The 27,572-nt window shown below is 45.3% G+C and overlaps 1 protein-coding gene across 6 annotated transcripts in view; it reads left to right on the top strand.

Annotated features, from left to right (window-relative positions):
* Positions 1-27,572, top strand: part of ino80 (INO80 complex ATPase subunit) — a 314,154-nt gene that overhangs the window by 134,499 nt on the left and 152,083 nt on the right. For all 6 annotated transcript variants that reach the window (XM_038782859.1, XM_038782838.1, XM_038782829.1 and 3 more), the window contains 6 exons: positions 1,613-1,755; positions 2,788-2,872; positions 3,857-3,974; positions 5,977-6,062; positions 9,017-9,184; positions 26,506-26,639. In XM_038782859.1, the coding sequence (XP_038638787.1) occupies positions 1,613-1,755; positions 2,788-2,872; positions 3,857-3,974; positions 5,977-6,062; positions 9,017-9,184; positions 26,506-26,639 (734 nt within the window). The remainder of the gene's footprint in view (positions 1-1,612; positions 1,756-2,787; positions 2,873-3,856; positions 3,975-5,976; positions 6,063-9,016; positions 9,185-26,505; positions 26,640-27,572) is intronic.

Below are 27,572 nucleotides of genomic sequence, written 5' to 3'. Positions count from 1 at the left end.
GGAATGTGGCGACTAGGGGCTTTTCACAGTAACTTAATTGAAGCCTACTCGTGACAATAAGCGATTTTTTTTTAAAAACCAGGTTGGCTCTGCCTGATTTCCTTGAATTTATCCATGTGCCCTGTTATAACATCTCCAATAAAGGTTCTATCATTTTCCCTATGGCAGATGTTAGGATAACTGGTCTGTAGGTTCCTGCCATCTGTCTCTCTCCCTTTTTTAAAATAAATTTAGTACCTAATTTTTTTTTTCCATTTAAGGGTGTACTTTCGCGTGGCTAATCCACCTACCCTCCACATTTTTGGGTTGTGGGGGTAAGACCCATGTAAACATAAGGGAGAATGTGCAAACTCCACACGGACAGTGAGCCAGAGTCTGAATCGAACCCAGGTCCTCGGCGCCATGAGGCAGCAGTGCTAACCACTCCAGCACCGTGCCGCCTCTCCCTCCCTTCTTGACAAAAGGAGTTACATTCACTATTTTACAATCTAATGGAACGTTCCCTGAACTTTGGAAAATTAAAACCAATGCATTAACTATCTCAATAGTTAATTACCTTTGAACTCTACTATCCTTGCACTTAAAATTGGATGGCCATTTACGTAGGGGACTTCTTCCAAGACCCCTGAAATGAAGTCCATCAGGACTTGCGGATTTGTCAGCTCACAGCTCCAACAATTAACTCAGTACCACTTCAACTAGTGATTGGAATTTCTGAGTTTCTCCCTCGCTTTATAGAATCATAGAATTCACAGTGCAGAACACTTCCATTTCCTAATTTATAAAGATTTTACTTGTATCATCAAAAGTGAAAACCAATCAAAATACCTGTTCAATTAATCTTCCATCTCCTTATTTTCCATTATTGATTCCCCAGACTTACTTTCTATAGGTCCAACATTCATTCTTTTCTTATTTCAACATCCATGTATGCATGTCTTTTATATCTAGCTAGCTTTCTCCCGTACTTAATCTTTTCCTCTTTATTCATATTTATGTCAATCTTTGCTGTGCTTTATATTTTGTCCAATCTTCTGACCTACCACCCATCCTTGTAGAATTATACACTTTTTCTTGAAGTTTGATACTTTCTTTAACTGTCTTAGTTAACCACAGATGGAAGGTACACCCCTTGGAATTTTTCTTTCGAGTTGGAATGTATTCTGAAATATTCCCTTAAATGTCTGCCACTGCATCTTGATTGACCTATCGTTTAACCTAATATGCCAATTCGCTTTAGCCACCTGAACTCAGACTTATGAGTTATGTCAGTTACAGATAGCCTGTTAGATGAAGAAAAACATGGGCAGAATGTGGTCTACCTCACGTCACACACACTATTGATGCGCAAGTACTTTCTGACCCAGTTGAAGCTAAATGTTCCTCTCTTAAGGCTGTTAATGGAGATGTTGCCTAACATCCCTGCCATCTGTGGTGGCTGGTTGGTTTGCCTCATATTCAGTTATTTGGGTACTGCTGGTGAGCTCTAGGTTAAATGATATTGTGGATGGAGAATTTGGTTAGTTGTGTCTACAGTTACATTGCAGAGTTTCACTGACTTTGATGATTAGTTACGAGTAACTGCTGTCTTTGCTTTTCTCTTGTGTTGTAGAAAACATTATACACCCAGAATGCACCGTTCCATGTGGTGATAACCAGTTACCAGCTGGTAGTTCAGGATGTGAAGTACTTCCAGCGGGTGAAGTGGCAGTACATGGTGCTGGATGAGGCCCAGGCACTCAAAAGCAGTTCCAGGTAAACTAGTCTAATCAAGATCCTCACACATTTATCAGCTTCTGACCTGTGGAGCTGGATGGCAGATGTACTGCTGAGGACTGTAGATGTTGACAACAATGCAGTGGAGGCAAGTGTGCAGGTTTCATTGTCACCCATTGGTACGACATCCTCTGTAACACAAAGGCAGTTGCTCCCAATTCCTGCAAGTTTTTTTTCCAAGTCAGGGGCAATTTAGCATGGCCAATCTACCTACCCTGCATATCTTTGGGTTGTGGGGGGTGAGACCCACGCAGAGACGGGGAGAATACGCAAACTCCACACGGACAGTGATCTGGGGCCGGGATAGAACCGGATCCTTGGCAAATCACTGCGCCAGCCACCGTGCCATCCTTCAATTCCGATAAGTTGACCAGGCTAATTACACAGCACTCTGCTCTAACAGAGACCTTTGAACTCTACTATCCTGGCACTTAACATTGGGTGGCCATTAACATTATGGTCTCGCTGATCAAAACAAAGTAATTGGAAGAATTCCTAAATCCTAGTCCAAGAAAGTACTTCTACATGTGCCAAGCTTGCATTCCCACCTGCTTCCTGTGGAGAGCTGGTAACTTCTTTCCAACTGACATTGATGTCAATCCAGTTGTTTCATATGGTTAACAATATTGAGATACGACATACTCTGTTACTTGCAATCTGAAAAACAAAAGGGGGTTTGGAGAGAGCACAGGCGTATGGCTTTTGAGATAGAGGATCATATTGAATGGCGGAGCAGGCTTGAACAGCCAAATGGCCTATTCCTGTTCCAATTTGTATGTTTCTATCTATTGATATTTTTTAAAAGTCCCTTATCTTGATTAGTTTTGAAGGAGTAGGAAGAATTTGTTTTGCTGAAGTTGGACTCGTGAATTCTCCCCAGGAGTTTGTATTAGCTGGCTGCAGTATACACAAAGATGAAAATAGTAGATATCATTGCATGAGTTATGCTATCGAGGAACATTGGTATTTTGCACATGAATTTTGAGTTTTCTGAGTTCTTCCTTTTTCCAGTGTTCGTTGGAAGATTTTGCTGCAGTTTCAATGCAGAAACAGATTGCTGCTGACAGGAACCCCGATTCAGAATACTATGGCAGAGGTCAGTAAGTTTAAGTACCCTCTAAGGGAACACTATTATCATATGTGCTCATAAGCAACCATACCTATGAAATGTCTGCAGGAAAAATCAATTTGTGGAGAATTGACTTTGTGCTCCTGTGTGAGGTACCTAGCAGTTTGTGCTTTGCTTTTCTCTGTTTTTTGACACGAATGTTATGCAACGAGAGATAGGGGAGATAGAAGCAGATTTGTTCCAGTGTCTGAGGGGTCCAGAATAAGGAATCCCGAATATAAAATGTAAGCGATGATCCACACTGTGCCACAGTGATCCAGATTGCTGTGGGACTAAGATCCTTTTTATGTCTGCCACTCTGTACTCCGTGTTATGTTCTTCTGCTCACCTAGTGGAGAGCTGGTAACTTCTTTCCAACAGACATTGATGTCAATCCAGTTGTTTCATATGGTTAACAATATTGAGATACAACAAACTCTGTTACTTGCAATCTGAAAAACAAAAGGGGGTTTGGAGAGAGCACAGGCGTATGGCTTTTGAGATAGAGGATCATATTGAATGGCGGAGCAGGCTTGAACAGCCAAATGGCCTATTCCTGTTCCAATTTGTATGTTTCTATCTATTGATATTTTAAAAAAATCTCTTTCCTTGATTAGTTTTGAGGGAGTAATTTTGAGCCTGTCCCAACACATACTCTATACTCCTCGCAGAAGTATGAATCAGTTCAATTAAGTTCCTTTTTAAATGTGGTGGTCCCTATTGCTGCTGAGCTCCACATTCTTTCTGGCTGATATGTGTGCTGTTATGTGGATGAAGTTGGAGAAGTTTATTTTTTGAAAAGCAGTACATTTTTGCATTAGAAATATGGCAGCACAATACTGACATGTCTGTTGAGTATCATGGGAGCTAATACCTTCTAGCACACATGTCTGATGGAAGGGAAGGATCTGTGATAAGTCAGGAATTTTACCAGACTGATTATGTAAACCTTTTTCCTGTCATATTCCTTAGCTGTGGGCACTACTACACTTTATTATGCCAACACTCTTTGATTCTCATGATGAATTCAATGAATGGTTTTCCAAAGATATCGAAAGCCACGCTGAGAACAAATCTGCCATCGATGAGAGTAAGTGCTGTTTTGCAATATTCAGTGCGGTTTAATTACATTGGGGTTTCCTGTCCCATGGGCATTCCTCTAACTGCACCTCTTTGTATTGATATTTCTGGAATCGGTACCCTCTGCACCTCTCTCAACTGATCTGTCTGGGACCAGTCCACTCAGTTTGCACCTCTTTAGAGTGACCTGTCTAGAATCAGTACCCTCAGTCTATGCCTCTCTATCCTAACCTGTCTGGAATCTATACCCTCTTTCTCCATCTCAAATGATATGTCTGAATCTGTATTTTTTTGCCTCTGGGGAAAATAAGTTGTTCTCCTGTTTTCATTTTTACACATTTTCGCCCTGTATGCCTAATGAAAAACTAATAAAATGAACATTCTTGTGGAATTGGAGTGCTCTTACCAAGGGCAGGTGCAGTTCAATGGGCCAAATGGCCTCCCTCTGCACTGCAAATTCTATGATGGTTCACACGTGATTACGCGGGGCGTTGGAAATGTCCCTCATTTCCCACATTGTGCAGGAGAAGCATATCACATGTCAGATGTCTCCTGCCATGATGTTCCCCTCGATTAAGCTAGTTACTCCCTGGAAAAAAAAAAAACAAGATGTAGCTAGGGGCCTTATTTACTTTAGATAGTAACCTTGTTTCTTTTTTTTTAAATTTAGAGTTCCCAATTCGTTTTTTCCAAATCAGGGGCAATTTAGCATGGCCAATCCACCTAGCCTGCACATCTTTGGGTTGTGGGAGCGAAACCCACGTAAACAGGGAGAATGTGCAAACTCCACACGGACAGTGACCCAGGACCTCAGAGCCATGAGGCAGCAGTGCTAACCACTGTGCCACCGGGCTGCCCTGAACCTTGTGTCTTACCAAACCCTTCTATTATAATTGTATGGTACTATTTTATACTCCTTTTTATTAATTTTTAGTCCCTACCTTAGTATTAAGCAATGACTTAGTTAAAAGATTGAAAATACTCACCAGGACTTACTCAAGTCAGCTGCTTTGGTTGGTCCCATGTCACTTTCTGAACCAGTGTTTGTTTTTATCCTTCTCCTCTCGCGCTCTTTCAAAGTCCCAGTTCCTCTTGCTCTCTTTCAAACTCCCAGTTCCTCTTGCTCGCTTTCAAACTCCAGGCTCCTCTCCCTCTCTTTCAAACTCCCAGTTCCTCTCGCTCTCTTTCAAACTCCCGGCTCCTCTCGCGCTCTTTCAAACTCCCGGCTCCTTTCGCGCTCTTTCAAACTCCCAGCTCCTCTCGCGCTCTTTCAAACTCCCGGCTCCTTTCGCGCTCTTTCAAACTCCCAGCTCCTCTCGCGCTCTTTCAAACTCCCGGCTCCTTTCGCGCTCTTTCAAACTCCCAGCTACTCTCGCGCTCTTTCAAACTCCCAGCTACTCTCGCGCTCTTTCAAACTCCCAGCTCCTCTCGCGCTTTTTCAAACTCCCAGCTACTCTCGCGCTCTTTCAAACTCCCAGCTCCTCTCGCGCTCATTTGAACTCCTAGCTCCTCGCACTCTTTCTTTTTAAAAATAAATTTAATTCACCCAGCTCATTTGTTTTCCAATTAAGGGGCATATTGGTGTGGCCAATCCACCTACCCTGCACATCTTTGGGTTGTGAGTTTGAGATCCGCGCAGAATGTACAAACTCCACGCATACAGTGACCCAGGGCTGGGATCGAACCCGGGTCCTCAGCGCCATGAGGCAGCAGTGCTAACCACTGCACTCCCCGTCCTTGCACTCTTTAAAACTCCCAAATCTTCTTGCATTCTTTCAAACTCCTGGCTTTTATCACACTGTTTTAAACTCCCGACTCAAGTTTGTTGATGGGCTTGGGTGTGGGGCGATGACATTTATTGCTCTTCAGTTTCGTTTTATCACTTTTATGAAGGTTTTTTTTTGAGCAGCTGTTGTGTGACAAGCCCTGTTGGTTGCACATGACTTTGTGGAATTGGGGTATCGCCCACTGCCAACTAATCCAGCGGTTTCTCCCCATCCCTTATTTTTCAGACCAGTTGTCACGTCTGCACATGATTCTCAAGCCTTTCATGTTGAGGAGGATCAAAAAGGATGTGGAAAATGAACTCTCGGATAAGGTAAGGTTGAACAGCACTGCTTTCTCCTCTGGTAATTCTACCTGTGTCTGCTATTTTGGCCACCTGTAATCCACTGATCACCCTGGAACACTGGCTCCACAAGCAACCAGCTCAGCTTGTTCTGGCAGTTCTTTCCCCTTGCACTGTTAGTGCTGATTCATACTTGCTCCAAATGACTCCACCACAATTGGCCACAATTATTCATGGTACAAGCCCTAATTAATTGTTAATATTAGCTGGCTATTTGACCACATTGAAGGGAAGGCCCATTCTTTTCTCGTATATCATTCACAGATGGATGCTTTTCAGCAAGTTTTGGTTGATTTCTCCTGCCGTTGCTCTTGAAAACGGACCACTTTACACCCACTGAGATTTGCACATGCTAAGAATTGAGCAGAGGTCACTGCACTGTAATGCTAATGAAAAGCAGTGCTGTAAGGGGACACCAAGTTTCATGTTAATTTTTATTTTTGTTGGATCAAGGTTCGAAGGAAGAATTTTAGAATTTACGCTGTGACATTGGTAACAATAGGATTGGGAGCAGCTGAGTACCCAACCTTTTAAAAAAAAAAGAGTACCCATAGAGTACCCAATTATATTTTTCCAAGGGGCAATTTAGCGTGGCCAATTCATCTACCCTGCGCATCTTTGGGTTGACACTGAAAGAATGTGCAAACTCCATATGGACAGTAACCCAGGGTCCGGATCAAACTGGGGTCCTCAGCCTCGTAGACAGCAGTGCTAAACACTGCGCCAACCTGACATTGTTTTCAACTTCTGCTAACAAGTGGCATTCACATTCAATCTGACCTCTGGGAGAAAACTGATGCATAGTTTGAAATAGTGCATATTTTTTGGGTAGTTTTGTTTTATATACATTAATCCTGTTATTTTCATGTTTTGAAAGCGTAATTTTATTTATCTCATTGAGCTTGTGTTGCATTAAAGATGCTATGATAAATCAAAACAATTATAGACATTTGCTAATCCACGCATTTTATCATATTGGTATTGTGCTATTGTAATAAATCGGTGGCATTTTGAGGAGTTTCACGTGTTATTCCTGTTTATTTAATAAAAGTTTTCAATATTTAAGCACCAGCTTGGTGCAGTGATAGCACACGTGTCCTCCTCATGAGAAGGCTGTGGGTTGAAGTCCCGCTTCTTAAATTTGAGCACTAAATCTGAGTGAGACTTCAGTGTAGCACAGAAGTGAGTTCTTATTGCTAGAGGTGCCATGCTTCAGTTGAGAAATTGGATTCAGACCCATCCGCATGGTCAGCAAGGTGTAAAACACCCCGTTCGGCTTTTCAAAGAAAAAGAGGAAATTTTCCTGATACTCAAGCCCATATTTCTCCCTCCTGCTCTTTCGTTTAGTGTCGTAGTACTTTGCTGCGCAGAGGGACAGTAGCTTAATGGTAATGTTGCTGGACTAGTAATCCAGAGGCTTGGACTTGTGCTCTGGAAATACAGGTTCAAATCCCACCCCGGCAACTGGGGTATTTAAATTAATTTAATTGAGAAATCTGGCACTGCTGCCTCACGGCACTGAGGGCCCATCTTCGATCCCGGCCCTGGGTCACTGACAATGTGGAGTTTGCATATTCCCCCGTGTCTGCGTGGGTCTCACCCCCACAACCCAAAGATGTGCAGGATAGGTGGATTGGCCATGCTAAATTGCTCCATTATCGGAAAAATAAGGAATTGGTTACTCTAAATTTATAGAACAGAAATAAAAAATAAATTAAAAACCTGGAATAAAATGCTGGTTTCATTAACGATGATTGTGAAACTGCTATGAGGCAGCACGGTGACACAGTGGTTAGCATTGTTGGCTCAGCACCAGGGACCCAGGCTCAATTCCAGTCTTGGGTGACTGTGTGGAGTTTGCACTTTCTCCCCGTGTCTGCGTGGGTCTCCTCCGGGTGCTCCGGTTTCGTCCCAAAGATGAGCAGGTTAGGTGGGGTTATGGGGATATTGTGGGAAGTGAGCCGAGGTAGAGTGCTCTTTCAGAGAGTTGATGTAGACTCAATGGACTGAATGGTCTTCTCCTGCACAGTAGGTATTCTACTAGATTGCTGTCAAAATCCATTTGCCCTGAGGAAGGAGCAGTGCTCCGAAAGCTAGTGATTTGAAACAAACCTGTTGGACTTTACCGTGGTGTTGTAAGACTTCTTACTGTGCTCACCCAAGTCCAACACCGGCATGTCCACATCATAAAATCCAACTGGTTCACCAATGTCTTTCAGGGGAGAAAATCTGCCATCTTTACCTGTCCTGGCCTACATGTGACACTGGACCTACAGCAGTGTGATTAAGCCTTAATGGTCCTCTGAAATGGCCCAGCAGGCTGCTCAGTCATAGGTGGCACAACATTGCTGAAGGGCAATTGGAGACGGGCAATAAATGCCAATTCTCTGCCCACAATGCTCATATCCAAGAACAAATTAAAAACAGTTGCTGCATTTGCTTTCATTTTTTTTTTTTAAATTTAGATTACCCAATTATTTTTTCCAATTAAGGGGCAATTTAGCGTGGCCAATCCACCTACTCTGCACATTTTTGGGTTGTGGGGGCGAAACCCACGCAGACACGGGGAGAATGTGCAAACTCCACACGGACAGTGACCCAGAGCCGGGATCGAACCTGGGACCTCAGCGCCGTGAGGCGGTTGTGCTAACCACTAGGCCACCGTGCTGCCCATGCATTTGCTTTCATAACATTAGTGGTAAAGTTAAATTTATTAATACGGGTGCTCTGGGATGTTCTGAGAATTTGCCATATAACTGCATCTTGAATGTTGGTTGTGGAGTGGAGCACCAAAGCTCTCCTATTTAGTTTCATTGCCTACATTGATATTTGACAGCTATAGGCAGGGAGCTGCACTTAATCTTGACCTGTGTGCTGCTAAATTACGTCTTCTAAACCACTGTTCTCCTTTGTTCCCTGTGCAGATTGAGATCCTGATGTATTGCCAGCTGAAAAGTAGGCAGAAAATGCTGTACCAGGCTTTGAAAAACAAAATTTCCATTGAAGATCTGCTCCAATCATCTATGGGAACCACTCAGCAGGCCCAGAACACCACCAGCAGCCTCATGAACCTTGTCATGCAGTTCCGCAAGGTCAGTGCTCTCCATTGTCCATGTCCTTGAGCTTTCCACTTCCCTCCACTCTCCCACACATCAGACCTATATTAAAAGTGCTTTTGTCTAACAAAACTAACAACTTCATGCAGTTCCTATCATTTTTTATGATTGTAAATTCCAAACTACATATTTGTCATTAATCTACTTGTGTGAACTAATGCCTTAATGGGCAGAAAGGTGGGATTAGCATGTAACATGTCGGTGGATTGGCCACACTAAAGGAGGGGTTGCTAGGCTAAATTTGAGAGTAATGTACAAGAGCTTCATTTTCCTGCAATAAAATGCAAATAACAATTCTTATTTATCAATAGGGGCAAGAAAAAGACTTTCAAGGAGAAAGTCAGTGATCTTAGCAAATTAAGCAACTGAGTTCTTGTAGTGGCCTGTTTAAGGGATAGACTTTGCGATCCATGTGATTGGCTCAGAACCAATCGTGCAGGAGCGTGCAAATGCCGACCAATAGAGAGAAAGTGCAGGGCCCTGGGAGCAGGAGTTCGGGCAGTGTGGACCCCGGAGCGGGAGAGTCAAGACCTATCCAGCATTGCTCTGTGCCTGAATGTAGTTGGCTTTGCCGACTGATAATAAACTCTTTTCAGTTGCTACTGGAAGTGTATTGTCTCGAACCTCCATGTTGGCGACAAAGTAAACAGTTCAATTGCTAGTCTTTAGCTCAGGATTTGAAGGGGGAAAAGGAAAAATCTCTATAGACAGAAGAGAATCGGAAACCTGGAGCCAGTACATTGAATGGCTCTTCTATTTCTTCATAGCGAATGAGATAGCAAGGGATGACGAGCAGAAGGTGATAACTTTTGACAGTTGTGGACCTCAAACCTGCAACTCAATAAAAAAACGTGCGTCCCCAGAGGCTTCTGACTCAAAAATCTTTGACTAGTTAGCTACATTGGTCAAGGAACATTTAATCCAGGCCCTTTATAATCCCGCGGTGGTTTAAATTCAACTCTGCTGTTGGAGACCCAAAAAAGTACATCTCTCCTGGCACAGGTCACTGTCCATGTGGAGTTTGCACATTCTCCCGTGTTTGCATGGGTCTCACCCCCACAACGTAAATAAGTGCAGGGTAGGTGGAGTGGCCCCACTAAATTGCACCTTAATTAGGATAAAAAGAATTGGGTACTTTAAATTGTGGCCGTCCATTTGTGCCTTTGTAGCCAGGCTCCGCCAAATGACCGAGTTCAGTGAGTTCAGTGCAGTGCTCAGCGATATGCTGCGCAACCACCTAGTTTGTGAGATCAACAACCTCAGCATCCAGAAAACACTCCTGGCTGAAACGTATCACTTTAGACACAGCGATTGAGATAGCTCAGCCGACGGCAGGTACCGAAAAAGGCGGGCCTGAGCTCCAAATCATGCCAGACAGGGAAGTGAATCAGTTGTGGGGCACAGGGTCACGAGGAGCCCCTGCAAGACAGGCACAAGGGAGAATCAGACACAGTCCTCAGGACCAAATCAAAGTCTCAGCGAACTGGGAAAAGAATGGGTCATCACAAAGTGGATTGTTTTTGGTGTGGGGAAGATCACCCCAGGATGCTTGCTGTTGTCGCGTGTTTGTGTGTTTCCATTGTACCCAAAGAGGATATATCCAGGCTTTTTATCATCGAATTTACAGTGCAGAAGCAGGCCATTCGGCCCATCGAGTCTGCACCGGCTCCTGGAAAGAGCACCCTACCCAAGGTCAACACCTCCACCCTATCCCCAGAACCCAGTAACCTCACCCAACACTAAGGGCAATTTTGAACACTAAGGGCAATTTATCATGGCCAATCCACCTAACCTGCATATCTTTGGACTTTGGGAGGAAACCGGAGCACCCGGAGGAAACCCATGCACACACGGGGAGGATGTGCAGACTCCGCACAGACAGTAACCCAAGCCGGTATCGAACCTGGAACCCTGGAGCTGTGAAGCAATTGTGCTATCCACAATGCTACCGTGCTGCCCTTTTTTGGCGAGGCAAAGCACACCAATGCAAAACAAAACAGCAGCAACAATCCACAAGACAACTGAACTAAGCAGTGAAGAACTCTGAGGAGCACAAAATTTACCATCTGAATGTCGTCTAAGTAATTAAGACAGCCCCAATCAAAATAATTCTGCAAGTGACTGGAAGACCCATGAACATGTAAGTCGTTACTCAGGCATCAGTTACAGTTGTGGGGGAGGAGACATTTGATTATATTCGAGAAGGGCCACAGACCTTAAATTGGGTAGCATGACCAATCTGTCAGCCTATATGACCACAGCAAATACCTCAAGAAATCATCTTGGCGGGGAACTTGCCGGTTTCTTCCGGACACCTACAGAATTGGACTCCGTGAGATCCACTATTATACATGGTGAAACAGATGATACGAACAGGTTGGCTCCACAAACAGTCTGAACAGTTGAGGCCCGACTTAACCCGCAGGAATGTCCATTAAGGGAACCCCTTTTACTGAGGACAATTTCCAACATTTTGTTCAGACAAACTAAATCGGGCAGTACGGGTCGAGATAAACTCCCATCTGATCACCACCTTCAGTCCTTCCCACAATATGGGGGAGGAGATCTCACCCGTCCTATTATGCTCCACATAGTTTCTTATAGCCACCTCTATCCTTTCACAGATCCCTCTTATCAGCCAACAGCCCCACATGTAGAACCCACCCCCCGCCGCCAATAATGTCTTGTTGAGCATGAGAAAATAGATCCGGAATACACTCTGTGAACTTGCAAAAAGAACGAGAATTCCTTCACTCTCGTCCTCCGAAACTGACACGGGTCCACCCTTCCCATCCGCTCCATAAACCCCAGCATTTCCTTCGCCGCTGCCGACACCAAGCAGGAGAAAATCCTCTCCAATAAGGATGATGGCTGCACCACTGGAAAATCCGAGAACATTCTTTTCACAAAGCTCCATACCTGGAGGTACCTAAACACGTCCAAGCCTGCCAACCCAAATTTCGCTTTCAATTCCTCCAGGCTGGCAAACCGCCCTGCCAGGAATAAATCAATCATTCTCTCTCCAGCCCTTTCACTTTCCATGCCTCAAATGTTGCACCCAGCTTTGCCGGCTAAACTGGTGGTAAGCACAAATGGGAGCCAGCCTTGAGGCTACCCCCAACTTAAAGTGCAGGCAGAGTTGCCTCCATATCTTTTAATTGGTCACCACCACTGAGTTTGCCTAGTACCTTCCGGTGGCACCCTTACCAATGCCCCCAAACTTGTTCCTCTGTATCACCCAGACGCCACCTGAACCCAGAGAGCTCCCGGATCCCCGTACCACCCCAACACATCCGGTTTGGCCGCCAGTAATAATGTAGCCAGCTTGGTAGCGCCAGACCCCGAATTGTCTGTCTCTCTGAAGGACCCCCTCCTCCTAGCCTCAGGACCTTACCCACCCATATAAAGCCGGAAATAAGCCGCTCAACCCTTTGGAGAAAAGATTAGGTAGGAAAGCCAGGAGACGCTGAGATAAAAACAAAATCTCGTACCCAGGACCAAACCCAAACTTCTCCAATACCGCAAAGAGATACCCTCACTTAACTTGGTTGGACACCTTCTCTGTGTTCAATGACACAATTATATCCACTCCCAGCCCGGTCACAGGGGTAGCATCACATTCACCAACCATCTCACATTGGAAGGCAGTTTCCGTCCCATTGCAGACTCTGTCTGATCTTCTCCCACTACCTCAGGAAGGCAAGGCCATAATGCTAACACCTTTGCAATAACTGGCGTTTGCAGTCTTTCCCTACATGCGAAGGCATCCGGAATCAGGCCCCTCACATATCTAAAATTCACTCCCAGGATCTCATCCATCAATTTCTTTTTTAAAAAAATAATTTGTATTCAAGTTTTTTAATAACAATAACAAATTTTAACAGATTTTCATCCCACAATTTAAACAAACAAGGTGTGTTCCCACACCAAAACAAGAAAATAACTCTTTTCCCCCCCCAAAAATAAATAATAACAAATAGCAATACAAGAAAGAAGAAAATAACATAACAAACCCACCGCCGCAAAAACAAACCCCCCAACCATCCCCAAACACCCCCCCCCCCCCCCCCCCCCCCCCCCCCCCCCTCCCGGTTGCTGCCGAGACCGACCCCTTCGCCAGGAAATCGAGAAAGGACTGCCACCGCCTAAAGAACCCCTGTACCGACCCCCTCAAGGCAAATTTCATCTTCTCCACCTTGATGAACCCAGCCATGTCATTGACCCAGGTCTCCGAACTCGGGGGCCGCGTATCCCTCCACTGTAACAGAATCCTGCGCCGGGCTACTAGAGACGCAAAGGCCAGAATGCCGGCCTCTCTCGCCTCCTGCACTCCCGGCTCCGAAGCTACCCCAAAGATCGCGAGCCCCCAGCCCGGCTTGACCCTAGACCCAACCACGTCCGACAAAATCCCCGCCACCCCCTTCCAAAACCCCTCCAGAGCCGGACATGCCCAAAACATATGGGTGTGGTTTGCCGGGCCACCCGAACACCTCCCACACCTGTCTTCCCCTCCAAAAAACCGGCTCATCCTTGCCCCCGTCATGTGAGTCCTGTGCAGCACCTTCAGCTGAATTAGGCTGAGTCGTGCGCAAGAGGAGGAAGAATTCACCCTCTCCAGGGCGTCCGACCATGTCCCATCCTCAATCTCTTCCCCTAGCTCTTCCTCCCATTTCGCTTTGAGCTCATCTACTGAGGCCTCCTCCTCCTCCTGCATCAGTTGGTAGATAGCCGAGATCGTCCCTTCCCCGACCCACGCCACCCGAAAGCACCCTGTCCTGCACCCCCCTTGGCGGCAGCCGCAGAAACTCCTCCACCTGCCTCTTAAAGTCCCTGACCTGCATATCCCTAAAAGCATTCCCCGGGGGGATATTCCACTTCCCCACCAGCTCCTCCAGAGTCGCGAACTTCCCATCCAAGAAGAGGTCCCCAAACTGTCTGATGCCTGCCCTGTGCCAACTCCCAAATCCCCCCCCCCCCCCCCCCCCCCCCCCATTCTCCCTGGCGCAAAACGGTGATTGCCCCGTATCGGGGCCCAAACTGAGGCCTTCACTTCCCCCCCTATGCCGCCTCCACTGTCCCCAGATTGTGAGGGACGCAACCACCACCGGACTCGTGGAGTACTTTGCTGGGGGGACTGGAAGTGGGGCCGTCACCAAGGCCTCCAGACTCGTACCCGCTCAGGATGTTACCTCCAATCTCTTCCATGCGTCACCCTCCCCTTCCGTCACCCACCTGCGAATCATCGCCACGTTCGCCGCCCAATAATATCCACACAGGTTGGGCAGCGCCAGGCCCCCTATCTCCCTTCTTTGCTCCAAAAATACCCTTCTTACTCTCGGGGCCTTCCGCGCCCACACAAACCCCAGAATCGACTTATTCACCCTTCTGAAAAAAGCCTTCGGGATCAATATGGGGAGGCACTGGAAAAGAAACAAAAACCTCGGGAGCACCGTCATTTTAACCGACTGGACCCTGCCCGCCAACGAGAACGGCAGCGCATCCCACCTCCTGAACTCCTCCTCCATCTGCCCCACCAGCCGCAAAAAGTTAAGCCTATGCATAGCCCCCCAGGTCCTAGCCACGTGGACCCCAAGATACCTAAAGCTCCCTTCAGCCCTCCTCAACGGGAGTTCCCCTATCTCCCTCTCCTGACCCCCCCGGGTGCAGGACAAACAGCTCGCTTTTCCCCACATTGTGCTTATATCCCGAAAAGTCCCTAAACTCCTCAAGTATCCTCAGCACCTCTGGCATCCCCTCAGCCGGGTCCGCGACATACAGTAGCAGATCATCTGCATACAGCGACAACCGGTGCTCCCCCCCCACCTATTTCTGACTCCCCAGCCACCGACGCCATCATCATAACATTCAGGAGCCTCCGCACGTCGGCATTCAATTGTCTCCCCTTTACAAACCCCGTTTGGTCCTCGTGGATCACCGTCAGGACCACATCCTCCACCCTCCTGGACAGCACCTTTGCCAACAACTTGACATCTACGTTAAGGAGCGAGATCGGCCTATCAGGCCTATCGAGATCCTGCTTCAGGAGCAAAGAGATAATTACCCTGGACATCGTCGGGGGCAGAGCCGCCGCCCCCCCCCCGGCCTCATTCAGGGTCCTCACCAGCAGCGGGCCCAGCAAATCTGAAAATTTCTTGTAAAATTTCACCGGGACCCCGTCAGGTCCCGGCGCTTTCCTTGTCTGCATGCTTCCCAACGCCTCCATCAGCTCCTCCAACTCAATTGGGGCCCCCAAACCCTCCACCCGCTCGTCCCCTACTCTTGGGAACTCCAGCTTATCCAAAAAGCGGTCCATCCCGCCTGCTTCCCCGGGGGGTACAGCCCCTCATAAAAGGATCTGAACACCCCATTAATGTCCTTTCCACCCCGCACTAAGTTCCCACCTGCATCCGTGGCTCCGCCAATTTCTCTAGCTACCTCCCGCTTCCGGAGCTCGCCTTCTCCCCGTACTCATACACAGCCCCCTGTGCCCTCCTCCACTTATATTCGAGAAGGTGGTTAGAATGTCAAACTCTGCCTGGAGACAGCGCCGCTCCCTCAGAAGCCCCTCCTACGGGGTGTCTGCATATCTCCTATCCACCCTGACCATCTCCTCCACCAGCCTCTCCCTCTCGACCCTCTCCCCCCTCTCCCTGTGCGCCCAAATAGATATCAGCTCCCCTCTAACTACTGCCTTTAGCGCTTCCCAAACCATCCCAACCTGCACCTCCCCGGTGTCATTGGTTTCCAGATACTCCTCTATACCCCTACGGATCCGACCGCACTCTTCCTCCTCTGCCAAAAGCCCCACATCCAACCACCACAGCGGGCGTTGATCCTTCCCCTCCCCCAGCTCCAGGTCCACCAAATGTGGAGCATGATCAGAAATGGCTATTGCCGAATACTCCGCCCCCACCACTCTCGGGATCAGCGCCCTGCTATGCACGAAAAGGTCAATCCGGGAGTACGCCTTATGAACATGGGAGAAAAAGGAGAACTCCCTACCCCCCGGCTTCAAAAACCTCCAAGGGTCCCCCCCCCACCCTCCCATCTGATCCATGAACCCCCTCAGCACCAAGGCCGCTGCCGGCCTCCTGCCTGTCCTAGACTTCGAGCGGTCCAGAGCCGGATCCAGCACCGTGTTAAAGTCCCCACCCAGAATCAATCCCCCTGTCTCCAGGTCCGGGATCAGGCCCAGCATTCGCCGCATGAAGCCCGTATCGTCCCAGTTCGGAGCATAAACATTAACCAAGACCACCCGCTCCCCCTGAAGTCTCCCACTCACCATCACATATCGACCTGCACTATCCGCCACCACTTTGGACGCGACGAACGACAGGCTCTTACCCACCAAAATTGCCACCCCACGGTTCTTTGCATCAAGCCCCGAGTGAAACACCTGTTCCACCCAACTTTTTCTTAGCCTCACCTGATCCGTAACTCTGAGGTGCGTCTCCTGGAGCATAGCCACATCCGCTCCCAGCCCCCTCAAGTGAGCCAAGACCCGGGATCGCTTCACCGGACCATTCAGCCCCCTCACGTTCCATGTGACCAACCGAACCCGAGGGGCCGTCCCCTTCCCTCTACGCCGATCAGCCATAGCCCTTCTCCATCAATTTCTATTACTCCTCCATTGCTTCCCCATCCCCATGTATCTCTATGAAAGCTCCTCTAATCACCGCCTTTAGCGCCTCTCACAAAGTCGAGGACGAGGCTATCCCATTATAGTTATGCTCTACAAATCCTTACACCCCCCACCCCACCCCAACCAACCGAGAGAAGCTCTCGACAAAATGCTCAGTTAGCCTCAGGCCTTTCACTCCCTCTGGCAAACCCACCACTCTGAGATTCAGGCACCTTGACCTGTTCTCCAGATCTTCCAACATTAGCCTTTAAGCCCTTATTCCTCTCTGCCACGAGCAGCATTTCTGCTTCCAACAAGGCAAGCTGAACTTCATGCCTTGATAAAACATCCTCCACGTACTCTTCCGCGTCTCCCCTTGCTCTTTCACAGCTTTAGCAATCTTGCCCAGCTGCTCTCGTATCGTGCCTAATGCCTCCTCGATGGTGGCTTTGAACTCTTTAATCTCCTTTCCTTGCCGCTCAATCCATCTGCCTTCGAAACGTTTCCAACTCCAGCGCCACCACCCCTGCCAGTGTCTTTAACTTGTTGGGTGCGACCGCCCCCGCCAACTTTCCTTCCCCCAGATTCCTTTGTTGGGCTACCAGGCAGGAGTTTCTTTGCCGTGGCCTTTTTCACAGAGGCATTTGACATGCCTTTGTCGACTATCCTTATCCATGCCAATCTGCTGGGTTGCAACACAAAATCTCGCGATAAACCGGGCGAAAGGGATCAAAATACAATGATCCTGGCAGGAACCACCTTTTGTACGACTTGCTCTCACAAGTCATCACCGGAGGTCCAGCTGGTCAAATGTCCCAATCTAGACCTATATGGTAAATGTGAGTGGCAGGATTGTGCGGAAACATGTCGACCGCGTGTGGAGCCAGGGTTCCAGATCGAATGGGTTCTGCTATTGCCGCGATGTTACTGTGGCTGTTCAAGAAAGTGCCAGGAATTTCCAAGACAGCCCGGTCAGCAGTCCAGGTGGGAGCTAGCAAGGCGAGCAGCCCTACAGAAGAGATGGCGTCCGCTGAACCGTCATCTTCTGCAGGCAACAACACTACCTCAGAGTCGGTAGAGCTGGCTGGGGGACTTAGGAGGTCTGGGACGACTCGAAGGTCCCAGGATGAACTCTGGTTATATTTTATTCCCCCACATGTCTCTTGACCTTGTATAAAGCACTTGTATACAACTTGTTTTAAAAATGTAATGAGGATCTTGAGGGGGTGAGGCAGGGATGTGGTCCATATGACTGGCTTGGGACCAATCGCGCGGGAATGCATGAACCCTGCCCAAAATTGGGCAGCACGGTAGCACAAGTGGATAGCACTGTGGCTTCACAGCACCAGGGTCCCAGGTTCGATTCCCCGCTGGGTCACTGCCTGTGCGGAGTCTGCACGTTCTCCCCGTGTCTGCGTGGGTTTCCTCCAGGTGCTCCGGTTTCCTCCCTCAGTCCAAAGACGTGCAGGTTAGGTGGATTGGTCATGCTAAATTGCCCTTAGTGTCCAAAAAGGTTAGGATGTGTTATTGGGTTACGGGGATAGGGTGGAAGTGAGGGCTTAAGTGGGTTGGTGCAGACTCGATGGGCCGAATGGCCTCCTTCTGCACTGTATGTTCTATGTCCAATTGAAAAAATCTCGGGGCCCTGGGAGCAGGGACCTGGGCAGCATGGACCCCAGAACTGCAGAGCCGAGACCCATCCAGCATTGCTCTGTGCCTGAATATATTGATAACTATTGAAAATATTGATAAACCTCTTTTAGTTGGCACTGGAAGTCTCCAGTGTGTTGTCTTGAACCACCACAGTGCTACACATTGTGCCTCCAGGGTGTTATGGGAGAGGTGTTTCAGACACCAAAATGTATCATGGAGTTCAACTAACCCCTACCTTTAATGGATTGTTGCTTTTGAAGCACACGGCTTGTTCCCCAGGTGTAGTATTACAATTATGGACACGTGGTTTTTAAAACAAAACAATGTTTATTCCATGAACTCAAATTAACCTTTTAAATAAACATTGGATCTCTTAACACCCCTCACATCAAAGATAACCCCGAAAATAATACAACACTATCCAATCCTGCAAACTGTTCTTTACACAGCCAAAGGACTTAGCAAATCCTTCAAACAGAAGCACATTAGATTTATATTCAATACTGAGACCTTTTTACAATTCTGATTTCACCAAAGGATTAAGAGATAGTCCTTCATGGCAGAGATCACCAGCAATGCAGCTCACAGCCACACCCAAGCTTTCTTCAAACTGAAACTAAAACTCCCAAAAAACAAAAGTGAGCTCAGCTCCCCCTGTGACATCACTTCAGTAATATGATCAGCTTCATTTCTTAAAGGTACATTTCTTAAACATCCAATTCTTAATGGCACTCTCACATGACACCTCCCCCCAAGAAAAAAAATAAACCATCAACTTCGAGATGGTTTCATTTTTCACTTTTGCACCATCCAGTAAGAAATGCACACAGTAAATATACGTTTTCATTTTAAAAAAACAACACACGCAAACAGGCATAATAATAGTCAATTTTTCCCATTCTCTTCCTCCAACCGAAAACCTTCTCGATTGACAGTCTCTTTGAACAAAGTCTCTGCACGATCCATCCATTCCTCTACGCCTCGGCATTTCTCTTTAGAATCAGATACTTTAGTTCAATCTGACCACAGAGCCCCTTGCAATTCTCCAATACAGGAGTATTGGTGATCACAGCTTTCAGGCAGTCAAATGCCTGTTGAAAGTCCCCTGTCCATTGAAATTTTTTACTTTTCTTCAGCAATTCCATCAGTGGAGCAACCACGCTACAAATCTTTCGCACAAAGGTTCGATCAAATTCATTCATGCTAAGAGATCACATTATTTCCCTTCGTCTTGAGGGTATCGGAAACTCCTCAAGGAAAGTGATTCGGGCTTCTCCAAATTCACTTTCGGCTTGGTTCATCATCAAACCCGCCGCCTGAAGTCGATCGAAGAACTCCATACGATGTTTAAAATGTTCTTTCCATGTCTGGAAGTTGGAAATAAAAGCAGATTGTCCCACTTTCTCAATGCAATCCTTCAAACGTGGGATAGGGGAAGAGTCCGTTCTTGTAACTGCATTCACCTTTCGATGGTCCACACATAACCGTTGGGTACCGTCTGGTTTAGGTACCATCGCTATGGGTGAGCTCCATTGGCTGCAACCCACTTCAATCATGCCATTTTTAAGCATACTCTCAATCTCTGTTAACCTGTGCTAATTTTAAAGGGTTAAGTCTATATGAATGTTGTTTGATGGGAACAGCATTTCCCACATCTACATCATGTATAGCCATTTTAGTACTTCCCAATTTATCTCCACAAACCTGCCCATGTGATTTCAATAACTTTTTCAGGTCAGTTCGTTTTTCCTCTGGAAGGTAACTTAACAATTCATCCCAATTTTTAAGAACGTCCTCATTTTCCAATTTAATTTGAGATGTCAAATTCACAGTCATCTGGATTTGGTTCGTCACTTTGAGTTAGAATCATTAAAGCCTCCTTTTTCTCTCCTTCCCTCTCAAAGTACCTTTTAAGCATATTCACATGACACACTCGGTGAGTCTTCCTTCTATCTGGTGGTTTTACCACATAATTCACTTCACTTAATTTCCTTTCCATCTGATACGGTCCACAAAACCTAGCTTTTAAAGGCTCCCCTACCACTGGTAACAACACTAAAACTTTATCTCCACTTGTAAAACTTTGAACTGTGCATTTCTTGTCCGCTACCCGTTTTATCACATTTTGTGCAACTTTCAAATGTTGTCTAGCCAATTCACCTGCTCTATTTAATCGTTCCCTAAAATTTGACACGTAATCCAATAGTGTAATTTCCGATTTTTCACCCACCAATTTTTCTTTGATCAATTTAAGTGGTCCTCGACCTCATGACCAGAAATTAGTTCAAAAGGACTAAATTTGGTTGACTCATTTGGTGCATCCCTAATTGCAAACAGTACGAATGGAATTCCTTTATCCCAATCCTCTGGATAATCTTGACAATACGCCCTCAACATTGTCTTTAATGTCTGATGCCACCTTTCTAATGCTCCCTGCGATTCTGGGTGGCACGCAGTTGATTTAAATTGTTTTATTCCTAAGCTATCCATAACTTCTTTGAATAACTTTGAGGTAAAATTTGATCCTTGATCCGATTGTATTTCTGTGGGTAGTCCATATCTAGTAAAGAATTTAAGTAACTCCCCCACAATCTTTTTAGCTGTAATGTAATGTACTGGAATGGCCTCTGGAAACCTAGTAGGCACATCCATTATAGTCAAAAGATATTGATTCCCACTTTTGGTTTTCAGAAGCGGTCCGACACAATCAATTAGGACCCTTGTAAAAGGTTCCTCAAATCCTGGAATGGGTATTCAGGGCACGGTTTTATCACTGCTTGAGGTTTCCCTATCACTTGACATGTGTGACATGATTGACAAAATTTTACTGCATCTTTATGTAGTCCAGGCCAATAAAAATGTTTCTGGATTTTAGCTTTAGTTTTCCTTATTCCCAAATGACCTCCCACTGGTACCTCATGTGCAACTCTCAACACCTCCTTTCTATCCCTACCAGCAATACTACTTGATGAACTTCTGCCCACTTTTCAATCCGCCTGCATGTGTACAGGTCGCTATTTTCTCATCAAGACATCACTTTTACGGTAATAACACTCTGGTATACTCCCAGATTCCTCTTCCGTATATGCTTTCTGATACATCCGTTTTATTTCTACATCATTCTGTTGTAACTCCGCCAATTTTCCTGAACTAAAAATATCCGCCTCATCCTCCACCTGTTCTTGTTCTTTTTCAACCATCTGATCAAAAATCGTTTCTGATAATTGCACTTCAACTTCATCTTCACTCTTTGATTTCTCCTCTTGTCTTAACCTGTGACTTTGCGACCTTGTTACTACACAATCCGGAAAAATCCCAGGATATTCGTCCTTCAACACTTCAGTTGTCTGATTTTCCACTGGCTTATCAACCACAGAAGGCATCACGCCCACCTGCGATCCAGCTATATCATTACCCAAGATAAACTGTATTCCTGGACAAGATAGTTTATCTATTACTCCTACTACCACTTCACCACTCTTCACTGGACTTTCCAACCTTACCTTATATAATGGAACGTGACTTCTCTCACCCTGAATTTCACATATCACCACCTTTTCTGGCAGCATTCTTCCCAAACGTAATTCCTCATCTCTTACCATTAAAGATTGACTAGCCCCTGTATCTCTTAAAATTATGACTTCTTTACCTGCTCCTCCTGATACACATGAGTAAACTTTACCCACACAAGTAAATTATTTAAAGACATCTGGCACCTTCTTACCAATTACTTCTTGACCTCCTTCGTTTGCACCTCCTTCGCTTCCCTTGGGCTTTCCTTTACCACTCTAACAAATCCCTTTGTCTTATCCTGTTTTACCATATCAGCCTTTCCAGTGCTTTTCTTCAACCACCAACACTGACTTTACATGGCTTAGTTTATTGCAGTGAAAACATTTGAAACGTTTCATTTCTTTTCCACCCTCCTGGGTTTCTTTTTTAATCTGAGGTACACTCTCTTTATTATCTCCCATCAGATCACCTTTACCTTTACCACTTGAGTATTTCTCATGTCCCCAGTTTCAATCCCTCACCGGCTGAAACTGATGTCGGAAACCAATCTTTGATTTACGAAGTAATTCATAATCATCTGCCATTTCTGCTGCTAATCTCGCAATTTTAACCGTCTGTTCTTCCACATGAGTTCTCACTACATCAGGAATGAATTTTTAAACTCCTCCAAAAGTATAATTTCTCTGAGAGCTTCATACGTTTGGTCTATTTTCAAAGCCCTTATCCACCTATCAAAATTACTCTGTTTGAGCCTTTCAAACTCTATGTATGTTTGACCAAATTCTTTCCTTAAATTTTTAAACCTTTGACTGTAAGCTTCAGGCACTAGCTCATATGCACTTAAGATGGATTTCTTCACTTCCTCATACGTTCCAGATACCTCCTCCGGTAGTGATGCAAACACTTCACTAGCTCTACCTACCAGCTTTGTTTGAATTCGTAACACATGTCATGGAGCCATTTCACTTGTTTAGCTACCTTCTCAAATGAAATGAAAAAGGCTTCCACTTCCTTCTTGTCAAACCTTGGCAATGCTTGGACATATTTAAATAGATCCCCACCACGCCTTTGACTTTGACACTCTTTCTCACTATCCTCATCACTATCATCCAACTGTACGTTTCCCTTTACATCTGCCAATTTTAATTGACTGGCTTGTTTCGTGGCCATTTTCTGAAGTTCAAACTCTCTCTCTCTATCTTTTTCACTGATCTATATCTCCCTTGCTCTTTCTTTTTGTTCTGCTAGGGCTATTCTTTCTTTTCTCCTTTCTTCTCTCTCCTTTTCTTTTTCTTCTCGTTCTCTTTCTTTTTAAACTCACTTTCGTATTCAAGCCACTTTAATTCTTTCTCATCTTCCATTTGTTTAATTTGCAACTGAATTTGTGCCATTTCCAATGAGTCTAACTGTATCTCAGGCAACTTTAAATGCTTCGCCACTGCCATAATTACCTCATCTTTTCACATTTTGTCAGGTAATGTTAACTGCAATGTTTTTGCCAAATCTAACAGTCTGCTTTTAGTCTCTGTCCGTAAGGTACTGCGTGTGACAGTCTCCACCCCCCAAAACTTCTGAGCCTCTGAAAGAGCCATTGTCCACAACACACTTAAACTAAAATACCACACCGGAAAAGCAACAATCCTTCACTGTCTTTAAGTTCACAAATGTCAATCCAATAGATAGACTTTTATTCCCCTCGAGCCCCCAATTATTATGGGAGAGGTGTTTTCAGAACCCCAAAGTGTATCATGGAGTTCAACCAACCCCCACCTTTAATGGATTGTTGCTTTTGAAGCACACGGCTTGTTCCCCAGGTGTAGTATTACAATTATGGACACGTGATTTTTTAAAACAAAACAATGTTTATTCCATGAACTCAAATTAACCTTTTAAATAAACATTGGATCTCGTAACACCCCTTACTTCAAAGATAACCCAGAAAATAATACAACACTACCCAATCCTGCAAACTGTTCTTTACACGGCCAAAAGACTTAACAAATCCTTCAAACAGAAGCACATTAGATTTATATTCAATACTGAGACCTTTTTACAATTCTGATTTCACCAAAGGATTAAGAGATAGTCCTTCATGGCAGAGATCACCAGCAATGCAGCTCACAGCCATACCCAAGCTTTCTTCAAACTGAAACTAAAACTCCCAAAAAACAGAAGTGAGCTCATCTCCCCCCTGTGACATCACTTCAGTAATATGATCAGCTTCACTTCTTAAAGGTACATTTCTTAAACATCCAATTCTTAATGGCACTTTCACATGACAAGGGCCTCATTGACATGTCCATTTTCAGCTGGACTGCACACCGATTTGCATTCAGAGATGGGGAGCAAAATGATTGACGAGAGACAGGACAGCGGCAGTTTGGCTCCCTATTTGTTATGCTGATGCTGCATGTCGAGTGTATATCTCGATAATCTTTGTGGGCAACAAGGTTCATTCAGAGTACACCCTGCACTTTCAGCTTTTCTCCATAGATATTATGATCCTGGACCAGTCCAGACCCCAACAGTATCTAGGATACTGGACAGAAACCCCAATATTTGATTTTAATTTTCTAAGACTGTGAGGAAAGGATACCTCACTCCTGGATGATTTCACACAAAATTGGGTTATGGTATCTTAAAACAAATGTTATTACTAACACGGTATTAAAATATATTTTAGTCACTAAGAAAATTAGCTAACAGTTACCCCTTAAACAATGCTGATGAATACAGTGACATAATAACCCTTAACTGTTGTCTTTATTCCCACTCAAACAACAAATCCAATTCTGCTCTCAATCCACTTTCAAATACAGTTGTCACTCAGGAATACATGCTGCACAGAGATGTTCTTTGGATACTCTACTTTGCGAAAGAAAGATCATTTGACACTGCTTTAAAAAAGAGACCTGAATCCTGTCAGAACCATGCAGAAACTCTGGCTGTATTTCTTCAGAAGCTGCTTCTCTGCTTGTTTCAGCTCACCTTCCAGCCAAACAATTCTGAACTGCTTGGAAAGAAACTGCTAACCTGTCTACAGACATATCCTTAACTGAACTGCAGTGAGAGCAGATGCTTGACTTCTGCTCACATCCCAATCTAAAACTTAACGAAACTGTTTTTCTCCAAAATGTCTGATACCGTAGCTCCTCCCATTAATTACATCATCTTACCAAGCCAGCGCACAATGCATCTACTCACATGGGAACCCCCCTTAATCCAAACACATCTCCATTAGTCAAAGCTTTTATGATGCTTTAATTGTACCTCTGGCTCCCAAAACCGTCGAAACACCACTGCAGCAACCATACTCGCACTAACCCAGACTTTTAACCCTTATTGCACCAAATACTTATTATACAATACATCTGAAATTCCTACGTTCTTTACAAGACACTCAACAGAATCTTTCAAACTTTTTGTACTTGTGGCTTCAGAATAATGTGTTCACAATAGGTGAAATATGACAACTGTTTATTTCCTCATTTCTCTCATCTGGCTTTTGGTTGTGTACAGGGATGTTGATATCTAGCAGTCCATCGGTCCCTGATGTAAATAGGTGCCAGGCAAGGACATTGAGGGCCTAACCATGGAGTACTGGTGGTTATAGATCACACATAGAACAGTACAGCACAGAACAGGCCCTTCGGCCCTCGATGTTGTGCCGAGCAATGATCACCCTACTCAACCCCACGTATCCACCCTATACCCGTAACCCAACAACCCCCCCACCCCTTAACCTTACTTTTAAGGACACTACGGGCAATTTAGCATGGCCAATCCACCTAACCCGCACATCTTTGGAATCGATGTAGGTTAACCGTGTAGACGGGTTAAAGAGAACAAAGAGTGAAGATTAGGTTTAGAAAGGATTGTTGGCACAGAACGTGGTTAGTCAGCAACTGGCAATGGCTGGGGGGGGGGGGGGGGGAGAGAGAGAGAGAGAGAGAGAGAGAGAGAGAGGAGAAGATGCCAATGGCAGAGAAAGGAAGATCCTTACACTTTATGTTGGAGGCAAGGATGTGGACCAGAAGAGAGGGTAGTGGGAAAAGGGATGGATGAGACAGTGTATATCATCAAGGAAATTATTTTGGGTTGTTCTGTATCTTCCAGGGAGACCAGGGCATATTTCACAAAATGATCCAGCCTAATATGGTGCTGAAGGTGTCCCTTCTTGGCTATTTCAGTTTTTGTTCTCTTTCTGAGTTGAGCTAGTTCACAGATCAGGGATCAGTGCCTTTACCCAGTAATCCATGAAGGAATGAATGCAATCCAGGGTTTGGGGCGTTCACTCAGTAAACCATCAGTGACCTAGACACTGAATCCTGGTCTGTGCTTTCACCAGTAAGCCACCAAGAAATCCAAACAGACCAAGAGCAGGAGCTCTACACGCGTGCACTAATGAAAGAGTGGTTCATTCTTATATGCATATGCATCTATGCATTTTTACTAGTTGGATAGTTGTGAACTTGTGTTGTTCATGTTCAGATTTGTTTCTCTATTTTAGGTCTGTAACCATCCAGAACTGTTTGAGCGCCAAGAGACAAAATCACCTTTCCATATGTCTCTGAAACCGTACAACATTCCCAAACTTATTTACAGGGATGGACAGATCAATCACTTCAATCATTGTCGCAACAGGTCAGCAAGCAACAGATCCACACATGAAAAAGTTACTATTTTAAAAAAAAATCCATGTTAATAAGTTCTTCTCATTAAATCTCCAAATGTTTGCTACCAAACTTTGACTGTTGTTGAAACAGGAGTTATTTAATCATAACATCTCGTGCCACGCTAACAATTTGTTATCCTCTTAATACAAAATATTTTGTAATTAGCTGGCACTGTTGTTTCGACCAGACTAACATGATGAAAGTCTGCTCTTTGCAGGCTCTATCCTGTTTGAAAAGAGTTTGACATTCTCCCCACAGTTCTGAGTAGGCAGGACCTTAATAACAAAACTGCCCCAGTTCTGTATCAATTGATCATGTTCGAGTGTTAGACGATGAAAATATGTTCCTCTGGTAGATCGGAGTTTGAGAGGAGCCCGAGTTTGAAATGGAATATGATCCATTCCCCAGCTGCCCAGCACATACATTTCAGGCTTCTGAATGACAGCATTTAGTACCTCAATGTCTCAACTGCACTTGGACCTCTAGTTTCCCATTACAGCCATCCTGTGGTTTTCTTGAGTGACATTCCTGATTCATGCCAGTTTTATGCTCTGTGTTTAGCCTCTGGCACCTGCAGGGAAACTGGCCAAGACAATTTAATATTTAATCTTTACAGATGCAATTGGGGAGACTCATCTGTCTGGGCTGGTTTTGAAACCTAGTCCCAGCTATAGGAACCTATATATAATCTAGAATCCAGTCGGCTTTGATTTTTCTTTTTGTCTCTGTGATGGCCGCTGGCCATGTATTTGCAGATGTATCTGGATAGGAGATTGTGAATTTACCTGCTTATAAAGAATGCTAAAGGGGGATTATGTTTGTGTCTCTTACAGAGGTGGGTGGGGATGTCGCGGCTGGCTGTTCAGGGCTGCTGATTGCACAGCCTTGTATAGATGAATCC

The sequence above is a fragment of the Scyliorhinus canicula genome, chromosome 2, assembly GCF_902713615.1.
Source record: "Scyliorhinus canicula chromosome 2, sScyCan1.1, whole genome shotgun sequence".
Taxonomy (NCBI): Eukaryota; Metazoa; Chordata; class Chondrichthyes; order Carcharhiniformes; family Scyliorhinidae; genus Scyliorhinus; species Scyliorhinus canicula.
This window is presented reverse-complemented; position numbering and strand designations above follow the sequence as displayed.